The 15,654-nt window shown below is 39.6% G+C and overlaps 4 protein-coding genes across 4 annotated transcripts; 2 read left to right on the top strand and 2 right to left on the bottom strand.

The window, feature by feature from the left end:
• Positions 1-1,113: 1,113 nt before the first annotated feature.
• On the bottom strand, positions 1,114-2,562 carry LOC105174733 (protein NODULATION SIGNALING PATHWAY 2-like). The gene has a single exon (XM_011096920.2). It carries the CDS (start codon positions 2,560-2,562, stop codon positions 1,114-1,116), a length of 1,449 nt encoding a protein of 482 aa, XP_011095222.1.
• Positions 2,563-5,083: 2,521 nt separating this feature from the next.
• On the top strand, positions 5,084-6,796 carry LOC105174732 (protein NODULATION SIGNALING PATHWAY 2). The gene has a single exon (XM_011096919.2). It carries the CDS (start codon positions 5,084-5,086, stop codon positions 6,794-6,796), a length of 1,713 nt encoding a protein of 570 aa, XP_011095221.2.
• Positions 6,797-8,299: 1,503 nt separating this feature from the next.
• LOC105174604 (xylan O-acetyltransferase 1) lies at positions 8,300-10,692 on the top strand. The gene is made up of 5 exons (XM_011096756.3): positions 8,300-8,809; positions 8,924-9,095; positions 9,547-9,746; positions 9,826-9,984; positions 10,074-10,692. Exons 1-5 carry the CDS (start codon positions 8,376-8,378, stop codon positions 10,420-10,422), a joined length of 1,314 nt encoding a protein of 437 aa, XP_011095058.1. The 5' UTR covers positions 8,300-8,375; the 3' UTR covers positions 10,423-10,692.
• A 227-nt stretch (positions 10,693-10,919) lies between these two features.
• On the bottom strand, positions 10,920-14,971 carry LOC105174603 (importin subunit beta-1). Its single transcript, XM_011096755.3, has 3 exons — positions 14,649-14,971; positions 11,632-14,056; positions 10,920-11,544 (listed from the first exon to the last, which is right to left on the bottom strand). The coding sequence occupies exons 2-3, from the start codon at positions 14,049-14,051 to the stop codon at positions 11,340-11,342; spliced, it is 2,625 nt and encodes an 874-aa protein (XP_011095057.2). The 5' UTR covers positions 14,052-14,056; positions 14,649-14,971; the 3' UTR covers positions 10,920-11,339.
• Positions 14,972-15,654: the final 683 nt, after the last annotated feature.

The raw sequence follows: 15,654 nt of genomic DNA, 5'->3' as shown, positions 1-15,654 counted from the left end.
CTGAAGATTTTGATCTCATTGGTAGTTCTTGATCCTATATCCTTTTGTGTTATTATGATTAGTTGGTAGTGCCACTTTAATTTTACTATGGGAGCATAAGACTTATGCTGTCCTTGCATAGTTTATAGTGTTGGCCTCCTATCTTTGGACCCAGGTTAGAAGAGGTTGAAACATGGAATAAGAGGAGAATGTTTCTCCGGATAAGACGCCTCACTTTTAATATGCTTCCTGGCTGTTGTAACCACTGCTTGCAATGTAGGGTATACTTCAGTTGGGCGAGCCTTTGAGAACTTTGTAATGTAATAGCTAACTTGAGATACTAGTGTAATATCAGTTGAGCTTTTGCTCATCGTTAATAATTTTTGTTTAACTTTTATAAAAAAAAAAATGAAAAATGTGATACCAGTACCACCTTCTACTATTATTATAGTTATGTAGCTTAGGTGTGTGACAGATCCGCATAGAGACTTTTAGATATGTAAGTACTTTCCTGTTCTCAGCACGGAACTGATTGACCTTTGTGAATGACTTGTTCGAAAGGTATTAGTCCACCTTGAAGTATAGAGATACTCCCAGTTCTGGTTATGTGATCTAGGATTTTATATGCCAACCTTAGACCCAATGATTTATCGTCTTTGCATTCTGCAAGAGTTGCGGCAACTTTTTTGTTGTTCTTTCATCGGACTGATGGAACCTTCTGACCCCAGTATCACTTATCCGGTGTTTTGCTAGAAGAGGGTGACCGATTGAATTGTCTATTAACCTTCCTGACAATTTGAACGTTTCATAACCCAATCAGAAATGTCATATGCAAGTCTAATGCGGTTAAATTTCAATATCCACCAACACACTCATTACTGTGGTTTACTTTTATATTGTTTCTTTTTCCTTTCTCTCATGCATACATTTTCTGAACTTTATTTTGATCAAGAAAAAGGTCCTGAACATGGTACGCCAAGATTATGAACAATTGTTCTCTCCCTCTTTACATGTTCGTGTATCATGTCTGACATTGCCAATCATACAAAACTAGAATAGACTATGTTAAGCACTTCCTACAGAAACATAAGCCTTTACATGTTAGAGGCCGCCACTGCTGGTTTCCGAATGTCTTCACACCCACGTGGAAACTCTTACTAGTGGTGTCTCCTTCCATCTCAAGACCATCTCGTTCTCTCTCAGCCTCTCAATTGTGACCCTGTATGAGTTCTCTCTTTCATTCACTATCTGCTTAGCTTCAGCCAAGCTCTCCTGGCTCAGCTTGCGGCCCTCCAACTGGGTTTCTGCCTGATCACGACCTTTTGTCATCTCCTCCCAGTCCATGGACCAACCAGTTGGACTCATTAATGGTGCTAAAAAAAGACTTTCCATGGCTGTTCTTGCTTCTGCAAGATAAACTGGGAAACTTCCCTCCAATGACTCAAAAATAGCTTGGTAGTGTCTTATAAGATTGTCAAAATATGAAGTGTAACTGCAACAAGTGTTCAGACTCTCCCCTGCTTCTCCATCTCCAAATGTCAGAATTCCTTTAAGATTCGCTAACAATTCCCTGGCCACTTTCACAAAATGAGCTACGCTGCTTCTTGACCTTCTCCTTCCCATATGTGGAAGTCCCACCATACAGTTGAAAACCAGCCATTCTCGGCCTTGTCCTCTTTTCTTCATTCTCATAAGTTCAAAAGCAAAATCCTCAATGCTCTTTTCTTCTATTTGCAGTTTTACACCATATTGTCCTGCATGTGCGAGAAGCCGTTTCTTTGCATCCTCAAAGTTCCAACAGGAACTGGTGCATTCCTCTTCTGATTTTACTGATGTGAGCCTCAGGGCCTTTTGCTTCCTGCTCAGGGCCTCAATCAGTGGAGGCCATTGAATCCCCTCTCCCATGTCGAAGTCTACTATTTGTATTATTGCTGCTTCATCTGGGACAGATTCTAGGATTGCCGAGTTAGCTGTGAAATGAGCAAACCTCCCGTTTGGAATGCTCTGGTATAACACCTTGAATGCAGCTACAAAGTTCTTGCTCGACTCCTGTCTTAGATATTCACCTTGGTTTTCTGTGGACTGGAATAGGTTGTATGCCACACGTTCCATGGTGTTGCCGAGGGGATTTGTTTTCTCGTTTATTGATTTTACAATCACATCAACTAACTCCTTCTCTCCATTATCCATGGCTTCTCCATAAGCCCTCATTAGATGGAGGAGAGCCAATTGATCATCTACTTGCATCTCATCGGCTGGCAATAGTAGCGACATCTCATCCATGAAAGGAGATACTATGGAGTTCTGGCCAGATTCTAAAGAAAGGCAAGGACTCAATTCATTTCCTTCAGCATCATTCCCATTTATCCACTCACAGATATCCTCAATTTCTTCAGTTGGAATAGTCTCGAACCCATCCATGGCTGGATAGATTTGAATATCTTCAACCAAAGTTTCAAGATCAAAAAACTCATCTGGGAACATGTTTGGTACATATGAATTTGATGAAGAAATCGCAGAGCACTCTTCAAGAGAGGTGAATGAACAGGAAAAATCAGAGTCATCAATACCACAAAAATCCATTTCCTGATCGTAAGAGGTGTTATGATTAAAAGCAGAGCATGTGAAGTTGAAGGTTGACATGGGGGGAAGAAGAAGCTCTGACTGCATTCTGTTCTGGTGGGTTCTTTGCAGGTGAGAGCAGAGTATTGTTTGGTGATACAGGTATCGCATTTATATATATTATAACTTGGCAGTAGATGTTGACAGAAAATAAAATAAAACAGAGACGAAGACTACTCTATTGGTAGTATATTATACAAAATATAATCTGGTAAAGTTCCCTGAGAAGTCCTCTTTCCTTCTTGAAAATTTCTTGGATGTTGAAATACCGACTTCATTATGTCTCTATTTGATTAACAGAGTTTTAAAAAGCCTTTCAAGGTACATAATCAACGTGAACGGATGGCTGGAGATTAGCCGTCCATTTGGGTCCCAGGGTCGTCTTCATGGTGAAAGAACACCATAGAGTTAGATCATATTCGGAGACAAAACTTCCCAAGATTACCTATCCAAGCAGCTTTTTATGATAGGGAAGCTTGCAGTTATTCTTTCTTCACTATAGTCATTTAGAAAAGACAAATAGAAGAAATTAATTTACTTCATTCCCTTTGTTTCGTGCAAGCCCTCAGGATTAAGAACAATTTAGCAGTAAAACTTTGAGCGTTAAAATGAAAATCAGAACCCCTTTATGACGTATCCTTTTAAGTCTAGTAAAATGAGATTTAGAACCAAAATTTTAAGACACTTTGATATGTAAATCTGGGCTATGCGGGCAGGCGTTCTATCAGAATCTATTTGAATCTTGTGAATGATGCAGAATCCCATACAACTTCATTTGGAGAATTAAACATATTTGCTCAGCAGTCTCAGTCTTTTTGAGATGTTGTGATCAAATGAACAGTTGTTTAAGGTTACTGTTATGGTTATAATATGGTGATTAACCAAACTGTCTCACTGTCTTTCTAATGAAGAGCCCAATCAGATCACAAAGCGAAGAAAACAAGTTTGTAGTGACATATTAAAACATGGGGACTGTCGTGTTTGTTGTTTGCTTGTACAACGTGGGGCTTTTTCAGTCATTTGACGAGACGTGCATTTGCAGATTTGAATTAAATATTCGAGCAGATAGTGACATTATTCCTTCTTATCAACAGCCAGCCTTCCTACCTGATGATCTATCAGTATTATAAACAATTTCAGTGACATGCTCCAACATTATTTACGAGGTTGTACCATCCAAAACCATATATCCTACTTGCATGAATTTCTGGGAACTGTTGCGAGATATTTCCTTTGATGGCATCTGGGGACATCATATTTTAATTCGTATGGACATTGATCAGTTGATGTAAAGAGAGCTTCATATCTGATGTTCTATAGAGAAACGGACAGATTCTGATTCTTTTTTTAACTGCTGAATTGACTCCTGTTGTGGTTGATTCCCTTTCTTGACGGCCAGAAATTGGGATCTCCTCATCTTATGGAATCAAGTACACTATATTATCTATTATCTTTCTTCACCTAAAAAGACATCATCTTTATCCATTTGAAGGCAATTTCATGCAGTGTGTGAACTGTGTTTTTCATATATCTAAATTCAACCATCTTAATGCGTTGTCTCAGTAATCTGGAGCCTTTTGACTTGCTGTTTTCTTGCAGTATTTTCTTTAAGGTTCTTTAACTCACCAGAAATATGATTCTCATGTTTCCAGGACAAAGGATACTAGGATTAGTTTCCTCCTGTGCAAATAAAATGACTTGACTTTTGGACTTAAGACATGTTACATAGGATTGAAGTCATCTCTACATGTGTGTGAAGCAGTTAGATTCAGGAATTCTTATTCCTGGTAATATTTCGTATAACAAGTCAACAAATAAACCAACCTCAACATTCCAAAAACTGGCTTTTCAATGGATACTGCATCACCTTCAAAGAAATTGGACCTTCGTTGAGGACAAGACACAGTTCTTGATCATGAGGTAAAATACTTCTTTAGCATTACACGCGTCAGATGAAGACGGATTATGCTTTCAATGAGGACAGAAAGAACTATGATTATGATAATGTTGGCGTATGATTGAAGATAGAGTTTCTTATTACAAAATTTTCCATGAAATTAAGGTTGAAAGCGAATTACTCTGTCCTTCAAGCAATGTTGGTTTTTGTTTTGTCACAACCAGAAACTACCACACATGGCTGTGGTTTCAGTATTTTGGACACATTGAATCATATGCAGAACAATGCACTCTATCATTTCATGGAACAAAGAATTCAAATTTGCCTGGTAATGATTTGAAAAACGATCTATTATTTAGAACACAGCCTGGGATAAAACAATCTCTCTAGATAAGACAAAAAATAAGTTCACTTTTTAATGTTGTAATTTGGCTAATTCATGCAGATAGGTTTAATACGAATTAAGGAATACATATATATATATATACACACGTAAAAAAAGAAAAAGAACAACAACTTTTATCCTTAAATTTTTTAATCATTAAAGCTGAGAGTACCTTCCTTTACAAACTGCCAATAAGTTAGATGCCCCAATTCGGCCTAGCTGCAAATGCTGTCTGCCCTTTTGAGGTCCTTATATATCGAGCCCGACGTATATTCATGTCATCCCTTGGCTTCAAATTGAAAAGTTTCCAAAAGATGAGTCTTTGTGAGATCTATCAACCCTCAATGATACTGTTCAACAATGTTAATCCATTTTCCAATGATGCTGCAGCTGAAGAGACATTGTCTCCTTTGTTTTCCTTTACAGAGAACTCCCCTGAAATCTCATCCTCCATGAAATATCTTGAAACTATCTTCTATGATGAGTGCATGGAATTTCCTGTCCATGGTGATGAATTACATGCCAGTTCTGCAATACATGATATTTCTGCGGCAGATGATTCTTTTATGGATTTTGATGAGTTTGATTACATTTTCAATGCTGCTGATGTCAATAGCATCCCACAACCTGTAAATGAAACTGCAGAGAGTGGAGTAAGTTATTGTTCTCAGCAGTTTCCAAGTGATGATGGATTCTGTTCATGGAATCATGATCGTTCCATGGAAGTATGTGAAACATTCATGGACAAGACAAACATGCATCCACCCCCAGTTCTTCCCTCTGAAGGCATGGAAGCAGGCAACCAACTCTGCCTAATCCATCTCCTCTTGGCTTATGCTGAAGCGATGGATAATCAAGAAACTGAGCTAGCAGAAGTGATTTCTAGACACATAATCCAGAAAGTGAATCCGGTTGGTGGAACAACAGAACGTGTCTTGTACTACATGTTCCAACACCTGAACAAGCAACCAGATTACCTTGAACAAGAGTCGTCCAAGAACTTCTATCCAGCCTTCATGGCATTCTACCAGATGTTCCCTTATGGGAAGTTTGCTCATCTCGTGGCCATTTTGGCCATCCTAGAAGCCATGCCTTGGGATGCTGAGATCATACACTTAATTGATTTCGACATTGGAGAAGGGGTTCAATGGGCACCCTTTATGGAGGCCATCAAATATCAACATAAGGAAATAAGATTAACGTCGGTGAAGCTCAATGAAGAAGATGAAACTAACCCCTCCAGATGGGGATTTGAGGAGACAAAGAGGAGATTATGTGATCATGCAGATTCATATGGCCTAAAAATGGAAGTACAGGAAGTGGGATTGCAAGACTTAGAAAGTATGATGAAGAACATGAAGGAAGGAGAGTATGGGAGGAAATCATGGTATGCATTCAATTGCCATGTGGGGCTTCCACATATGGCAAGAATTAGGAATAGAAATGATGTTTTGGAGTTTCTAAGTGTGGCCAACAATTCCCTACACCATGTCAAGGGCATCATAACCTACGGTGATGGAGATGCATGGCACAACATTTCAAGTTCTTGTAGTTACACTACATTCTTGGACAACAATTTTACGCATTATCAAGCCTTGTTAGAGTCCATGGAGTCCAATTTTCCGGCCCACCTCGGAGAAGCAAGAATTGCCTTAGAAAGTTTGTTTGTGGCACCGTTAGTTCGTTGGGGCACGTGGGATCGAAAATGGGAGGAGAAGAAGCAATGTGGTGAATTTGAGGTTGGAGCAGGGTTGAAGGGGTGGAAATTTAGTGAAGCAAGTGTGGTGGAGGCCAAAGAAATGGTGAAGAGTGAATATGGGGTGAGGATTGGATTTGGAGGTGAGAAGAAGAATGAAATGGTGATGGAGTGGAATGGTATTCCAATGGTGAGAGTTTGTTGTTGGATTAGTTAAAGAAAAACATGTCACTCAAACTGCTGAAAAGCAAATGCAGTGGTCCAGTGGAGGAATTAGAGTATAAATCGGGAGAGCTTTGCTTATTTTCTTATCCCATTTTTTGGATATATAGAAAAAATTGTGGATATTATTCTACATAGTGGAATTATTTTTTGTAGGGTGTAAAAGGCTCCTCGTTGTACTTGTTTATAAACCATGGCCTATTAACTATTACAACAATGGAATGCAAAACTCCTTAATAAATTTTACAGACCAAAAATACAAATAAATACACAGAGAGATAAAAGAATAAAAAAATCACAAAGATATCAGAATGTGGATAAAGGCTCAGAGAGCCAGATCCAAATATAGGGCACACGGTCACTAGGCACCGCACCCAACCAAAACCAAACCCACGGTTGTACCATACAAAGAATGAAGTGGTTGATTTTCTACTATTGCTATCATTAGCGTAATTTGAATCTATATAGCCAACAAGAATTTTTAGAAAATTTTTCCGAACCATGCAAGTATCTAAGCGCCATTTGATAGCCTCCCAATAAGGAGGGCCAGCATTTGACATGTACCTACTTAATCAATTTATGGCATATGCAATATCAGATCTAGTACACACTATAAGAAACATGATAAACCCAATAACATTAAAATATGATATTTTTTTCATCTTTTGTTTTTCAATTTCACTTTTATAATTTTGATCTTTACAAAGCTGAAAATAGGGTGCAAGGGGTACAAAATAATTCCCACAATCATCCCTCTCTCTCTCTCTCTTTATTTTTTTTTTTTTGAATAAATATCAATTTGATATGTGAGAGGTCTCACCACTCCACCAAATCTCTATTTTAGCTTTTTAGTAACCCAAATGTCACTTATAGTGTATGTGAGTGTGAGTGTGAGTGCGACTGTGACTGTGTGTATATAACTAATAGTAATAATAATTACACCACCTGCTCTAATAAATGCTACCATACTATCTTGCTAAGATGCACCAACAACACATAACATTTGTTTTCTTTCTCTGCTCTCCGCCAACTTTCACAACCATCATCCTTTCTTATTAAGCAGTAAAAGTACACATAAATCTGCTGATATCAAACACCTTCCACCTCACTTCTAAATGAAAAGTCTGTCTAATTTATAAAAAGTTCTCAAAACCAACACTATCTTACTCTATGCGTTTGATACTGCATATGGCATTAAAATAGAAGGCCAAGGACCAAAACTAGTATTCATTGCCTCACACAAGAAGTCTCTTTTTTTATGTTGATAATTCACATAACAAGAAAGTTGCTCATATCAAGAAACTAAGAACTTCCATTTCTGATCTTGATGGCCTTCAAATTATAAAACTGAGAGAAGAGAAAATGAGATGTAAGGGCATTAATTAGACATGGCCCAAGAAGTTAAGATTAGTGAAGTAGCTCATTATTGCCCTGATAAGTGGTAAATCCAGGTAACTATCAACCATACTTAGTTTTGTCAATAAATAGGTGCACTGCTACCTGTCTATCTAGCTATCTATCTATTCGATTCTTCTCCAGTCTCCCCCAAAATACCAAAAACAGAATCTCTCTCCATGAAGTACAAATACAAGAAAAGTGAGCAGAGAAAACGTAATCTTTCCCTTTTAATCATCACACTCATTTCACTCTCTCTCTTTTGTGTTTTTGTATTTACCAAAGATGCAACTTTTATCTCCAAACTCACTCTCACTCTCACCTGGCCTCATCTTCTTATTCTTGGCCAATCAATCAATAATGGAACTGCTTCAAGATCAGCAGCAGCATTTGATTTTGAGAGGGATGAAGAAGCTGGGACTGATATTGAATTGCCATTAAGGGGCTGTGATTTGTCAAAGGGGAAATGGGTGTTTGATAATATCACCAGGCCTTTATACAGAGAAGAAGAGTGTGGGTTCTTGACTGCTCAAGTCACTTGTGTTAGAAATGGAAGAGAAGATACACTGTATCAGAAGTGGAGATGGCAGCCCAGTCACTGTTCTTTGCCCAAGTAAGTATTGTCATTATCAAACAATCTATTCATTAATTGTTACATATATATAAATTACAGGTAGCCTTAATGAACAAACAACTAATGTTGTAGTAAATGTATTTGTTGAATGAGGTTTGAGGCAAGAGTGTTGTTGGAGAAACTGAGGGGGAAGAGGCTTTTGTTTGTGGGGGATTCAGTGAACCGGAATCAATGGGAGTCCATGATTTGCTTGCTCCAGTCTGCTATTCTTCCCGGCAGAGCAACTTGGAACATGGGAGCTCCACTTTCGGTTTTCTCTATTCAGGTTTTTTACTTCTTCAATGGAATCAATCTCCTTTACTTGTACGGTGGTGGTTGTGTTCTGTTCCATGATGTTAGTTACAGTTCCGTCGGTGGATTGATTTCTGAACATGGTAGACCCACACACAAATTACATAAATTTGAGGTCAGGATTTGAGGTTGATGGGTTGTGGTCTGGGCCTTTCCAGGTCCACCACCAATCACGCAATAAATTGATTATCATTTGGTGGATTAGAATTACCGAAAACTTTTACCTAAATTAAATTCGATGGAATCAAATGAATTATGGTGCAAGTGCGATACATCCACTCATATGCTGCAAACTGACAGAATCTTTAGCTGTACGAACAGATTTTTCGTTTTTTCACAGGAAAGAAGCTCTTACAATTCGAATTTTTCGCACTTGTTTTCAATAACTTATATTGTTTGAGCAAGTTTAGATGAATACAATGTAGGACTATAATGCGACAGTTGAGTTTTACTGGGCGCCTTTTCTGGTAGAGTCAAATTCAGACGATCCAAGAAACCACAGCATTTCACAGCGAATTATAATGCCTGAATCCATTTCCAAGCACGGAATCCATTGGAAGTCAGCAGATTTTCTTGTCTTCAACACCTACATATGGTGGATGAACAGTCACACCATTAAAGTCTTGTATGTATATACCACGTATGTATTTGTATACACTACGCACAAGTTTACGTAACTGTGATGGTTGGGATTTGATGAACAGACGGGGATCATTCGAACAAGGATCAGCAGAATACGATGAGATCGAACGTACCACAGCGTATGAAAGAGTTCTAACAACGTGGGCCAACTGGCTAATCAGCAATGCTGATCATAATCGTACCTCTGCCTTCTTCATCAGCATGTCTCCAGTTCACCAACAGTAATTGCCCTCGAATTCTTGTAACTTTCCACTTGCATTAAGCAAGAAGGTCCATATACATCAATTTAAACATGGCCCACAATGTGTAGGAGCTCAAACTGGAACGACCTGGACGGAGTCGCCTGTGCCCGTGAAACGACCCCAATCTTGAACACATCCATGGCATTAGACATGGGCACCGACAGGAGGCTCCTACATATTACAAGGAATGTGATAAAAGCCACAAATACCCCGGTGACCCTGGTTGATATCACAACCCTATCAGAGTACAGAAAGGACGGTCATACCTCAGTTTACACCATTCGGCAAGGCAAACTTTTGACACCTGAGGAGAAAGCCGATCCTGCTACATTTGCAGATTGTCTGCATTGGTGTCTTCCTGGAGTGCCCGACACTTGGAATGAGTTGCTCTACGCCCACATTATTTCCCGATCCTGATGGATACCAGAACTTTTACTGGTGGTTTCGGAAACGGAAGAGTTTCAGATTTTGCCAAAATTTAGTACACAGCTCTTTATATTCTGAAAAATATGATATTTGAATTGCTGTTAGGGATTGAAGCTCTTTATATACGAGTAAAGTTCATACAAGTATTCCTGTAAGGAAAAGCTGATTCTGTATACAGATGAATCTTCATAGATTTAAGCTTACAATATGCTCCGTCATTTATATATATTTTCTTATAAAAAGGAACCGTGTTTATTTGAATTGGGGAAACCGTTTTTAACTGGTAAGTGTCCTATGCCCCCTCCAAGTTTCAAATTATATACAGCATTCTGGTAATTACCAGAATATATATACATATACATATATATATGGGCTTTTGGGGTATAGATATGACCATGGAACAAATGCAATACCAACAGTAAACGATGCATCAGTTTTGCTCATAGCAAAACCATCTTTCTATAGCTGCTGCACTAATGCCAAGCACAGACTACTCAATAAAAAATAAGATAGATGAACAAAAAGAGAATAGTTATTCTCGGTACGGACAGTGAAACTATAAGAAAGTGTATCACGTAGTGCAGTCTGTAGTTTCACTCAAGAATGACCGGGTCCATAAAGAGAACTAGTACCATTTCATGAATGAATAATACTAATTGGCAGTAGTAGGCCACCAAAACATGGTGGCTGTAGATGCATACATGATTGAGCAGCAAAATTTTGCCATAATTAGCAGACAATGAAAAGAATTTCATCATTTCTGCATCTTCACCAGCAGTACACAAGTCTTGAGCATACGTGACTTCAACCAACATCTTTGTTGGAACCCGGATGAGACAATGACTTTGTCAGAACAAAGGAAAAGAGGACAACACCATGGACAGAGAGTGGCAGCTGAGAGACAATGCTCAGCCACAGACAGAAAATGCACGCCCAATCATCCCTTGGGTCCATGTTGCTGTTTCTTTCAGCTGGTCATCATCAGACTGAAGGCACTCACCTAATAACTCTGTGCAGAATGAACTATTCTTGACCAAAACCTTTATGTTTGAACCAAGAGCATCTGCCAGATCACCCAATACGGCTACTGCTGCCTTAGTTACACTCTCGTCCCTGAAAAGCAGAAGCACATCAGAATACTGAGTAATATCACAAGAAAAAGAAAGAATAAATAAAATAACTGATGCATTTTCAATAAACCTCTGCTTGTCTTTGGCGACCAGTTCCAGGAACTGCAGGAGATGAGGAGCATGGGGTAGCATCAGATCAGGCTTGGAATTCTTGAATCCCTGAAGAATTCCAGAATAAGCCTCAAAAATGCTGCGCCTCAGCTGATTGCCATAGTCCATCATCTCCTCATCACTGTTATCCATCTGCGCACACACTTCTGAAGCGCTTTGCATCATTGGCAAAGCATAACTAATGTACTTCTCAAAGTGTTCGCCAATTGCAAGGGCAATATCCCCAAAGCAGGAGAATATGGGAGGTTTAACTGAGCGGTGCAGTTCACCACTGGAGAGATCCTTGAGAAGAAGAGTCATGATCCCATCACAATATGGCAGGATCTTGTCATCCAACGCACGGCAAATGTCACCAACTACCCCAACTGAAATGGAACAAACCTGATATTCCTCAAAATTCTGCAAACCCATCTCTAGATACTTATAGAACTCTTGCATGTACTTCCCAAATTCTGGTCCAACTGCATACGCCAGTGCACCAATAGCAAGCATAGCTTCTTCATGGACAGTAGAACTACGGCAGGCAAATACATTTAGGAAAAGCAGCATCATCTGATCAGCCACTTGCAGTATTATAGGCTTAGTTTCATCAGCGCTGCTTAGTTTTTGGATCAAAACCTGAAGAACACCACAAAGAGAGGCTTGCAAATCTCCTTGCTTTTCCCTGTCATCGGATGATAAAATCTGAAGATTTAGCGTTTGTTCCAACTTAGACATGATGGCAGGCAGAAGTTTGGAAATTATCTGAGATGTCTCTGAAAGGTTCGAACACCTAACAACCTCATTCAAGGTTTCATATGCAGAAGACCTCAACTTAGAGTCACTGCCATCTGTACGTTCAGCTGTGGCAATCAAACTGTTCAAGATATCTGGAAGGTAGGGGGTGAGCAGTGAAGAGCTCGGCCCAGCATCTTCATATCCCTGAGCAAGAAAATATATGGCTCCACAGACCTTCTCTGCCACATGTGGAGCGTCTTTTATGCTCCCCAACAAGACACCCAAGATCCTTTGAAGGTTACCAGGGGTAATCACAGAGAAACCGGTAGCTGGTGAGTGCAGTAACTCAAAGATACGACTAAGAGTCCATGCAGTAGTGTCTTTCACATGGCTATTTTCATCATGCATTGCATTGAGCAAAAACTCCAGCCCAGCATTTACCATAGGTGATAATTTCTCAATGCTCGGTCCTTCAAGGATTGAGCCAAATGCATATGTTGCTGCTTCCCGCGATCGCCAGTCAGTCTTTGATATGTTGATTTCTACAAAAGGCATTACAAGAGGAACAATAGCATCGCCAACAGTCCTAGCGACAAGACCAAGACATGTGCCCCCAGCCATGGCTAGATTCCAAATTCCATCCTCCTGATCTTGCTCCTCATCCTGTTTAAGTAGAGTTTCTAGCAGCATAGGGACTAAAGTTGATAGAGCCTTCTGAATAAAGTGAGAGTGTGGAGCACTAGAATCCCCACTCTCAGGAACCTCGTAGTCTTGAATCTCCAATTCTTCATCACAAATGGAGCTCCAAAACTCTACTGCTTGAAGGGCAACAGCTTCTTCATCTCCTTTCACTGCGTTAGAGGTAAGCTCAAAGATCCTTGGCATGTAGGGTTCAAGTACCTCATAGTATGTTGATGCAATGGAAACTAGACATTCAAATGCAGCCTGTCTGATCTCTGTCTCTTTTGCCAGCGCAGCATCACAAATCACCTTCATTATATAGTTCCTCTCCATCTCATTATCAAAGTTGGTCCGTGCAAAATCAAGGGCATTATACAGGGCCCTAGTTGCAGCAAGTCGGACCTCAGAGTTTTGCTCTGTGACATTCATTCCTTGAACAACAGCTGTTAGAACAGCATTTACTTCATCTTGCACAAGATCTTCATTAGATATCTCCTCGCATACGTAACCAAGTGTTTCTAGGGTAGCCTGTTTCAGGGATGCAGGCCTATCTGGCTGAGTCATGTTGGCAAGTAACAATCCTACGAGTTCAGGCCATTCTTTCCGGGGAACTTCTATTGAAGCTATCTTAGCAACTACCTGGGCAGCAGTGTGGCTCGCTTCCCGGACTGAAGAGCCAAGAGTGTTTAAAAGAGAGACTTTTATCTGGGATTTAAAAGAAAGTTCGATAGCTACCCATTGCTGGACAAGTTGGTCCTTTGTTGCAGCTTCTTTAGCATCCAAGGAGTTCTTGAGGATGATACCAGCAAGTCTACGAGACTCAGTCGGTTTGCCATCATTTGCGAGTTCAACAGATAATGACAGCAGAAATCCAGGCAAGTTTTGGTCCCGGAACTGACTGAGAGTAGTCTCTGCCTCATTTCGGATATTAGCATCGGGTGATTGAGCAGACAATAGATACTGGGTAATTTCCAGTGCCATTATGTCTACAAACAAGAAGCATTAAGGATAATCAACTATACAAAGATACTAACACATGAAGAATTACTGCATAGTGTAATATAGATGCTTGATTTATGAAAAATGTAAAGCAAAAACTTATTGAAGAAATGTCAGGGACAATGTGTGGCAAAGGCCTGTCACAGCAACTCATGCCAAAAATTGAGCGTTTCAGAGGATGATATTGCTATTAACAAAATCCAGGCCGTTCAATGTTGTTGTTCAAACTACATTCATGAATCAAACAAAACACAAGAGAAGAGGCCAAATTGCTTTACTCATCAGACAATCATTTCTTCTTAATTATCAGTAGATAGCAACGGAAATCTCTAAGTCTTAAAGCCTTACACCATGGACTTTAATTTTAACCCAGGTATGAAACAAAATCTAAACATACAAGACAGTAAACAACTTAAAACATCATTATCTCAATTACACTAAAACAACAATCGATGGATAAATCAACTTCGGAACAAAGTACACCGGTATCTGGAAAACATATAACAAAATTAACTCAAATACTGTATTATTGATAGATCTATTGTTAATAAAACAAAATACAGAAAAAAAAAGGACTACCTCGATCAAAGAGAAAATCAGAAATCACTTTGATTTCAGTTGAAGTAGGTAGGGCTTTGTCTTCCTCCTCTGTATCTCTCTTCTAACACTTGCTCTGATCAACTGTTCGATCAGAAAAGTGAGTCCTCCTTGGCATACACCTGACTGTATATAAATAGAGACAAATGCTGGGGTGTGAGAACAATAGAATGCGTGTAGAGGAGAGAGAGAGAGAGAGAGAGAGAGGGATTTCGAATGGAAAGAAGAAGCGGGAGGAAGGGTTTGAGGGGGGCAGTTGAATACAGAACCAAAATTAACGGGCAAGTCGTTTGGGGCTGCCCCTGCCTGCCCTGTTCACTGGCTTTTGAAAACCCTAACTCTTCTTAAAATGTCGCACGTGTGGTCCGTCGTGTGTATTGTGGGACCCAAAATGTGCTCGTTAAATGTACCTTATGGACTCTGTTTCGGATCTATTAATTATATTCTTGAGTAGGCCTTAGGCCCAATAGAGTTGGGTTGCTATACACCCTCTAAGGCCCGCTAGGAAATATAAGCAGCCCAATAGAGTACAAAGTAGTAGCGGTACCATATACAGATTACAGACAGAATGTAGTGCCTGAAAGCAGGGAGGAATGGCCACGCATAAAATCAATATCACAGGCTGCTATTTCATGCATAAATTCACATTCAACAAGTGAAACAAACACTTTGCTCAGTAACTTCCCTCAAATTCTCTTGACTTTCCACTTGAATTAAACAAGAACTTTCATACTTCACACAGTTTTAGTCATCGTATTAAACAAAGCCCACAAAAACCTGGATGGTATTGTCCAAGTCTGTGAGACAGTCCAAATCTTGAACGCATCCATGGCATTGGACATGGGTACCGACGGGCGGCTCCTTGATAGTGCAAGGAACGTGATAAAAGCCACGAATGGAAACTAGCGGCTGCCAAACTAGTGTCATTACCATGCCAAGCACAATATAAAACTATGACAACTAAGAAAGATAAAGAAGAAGAGCATAA

The sequence above is a fragment of the Sesamum indicum genome, linkage group LG11 (genome assembly GCF_026168435.1).
Source record: "Sesamum indicum cultivar Baizhima isolate 11 linkage group LG11, ASM2616843v1, whole genome shotgun sequence".
Taxonomy (NCBI): domain Eukaryota; kingdom Viridiplantae; phylum Streptophyta; class Magnoliopsida; order Lamiales; family Pedaliaceae; genus Sesamum; species Sesamum indicum.
This window is presented reverse-complemented; position numbering and strand designations above follow the sequence as displayed.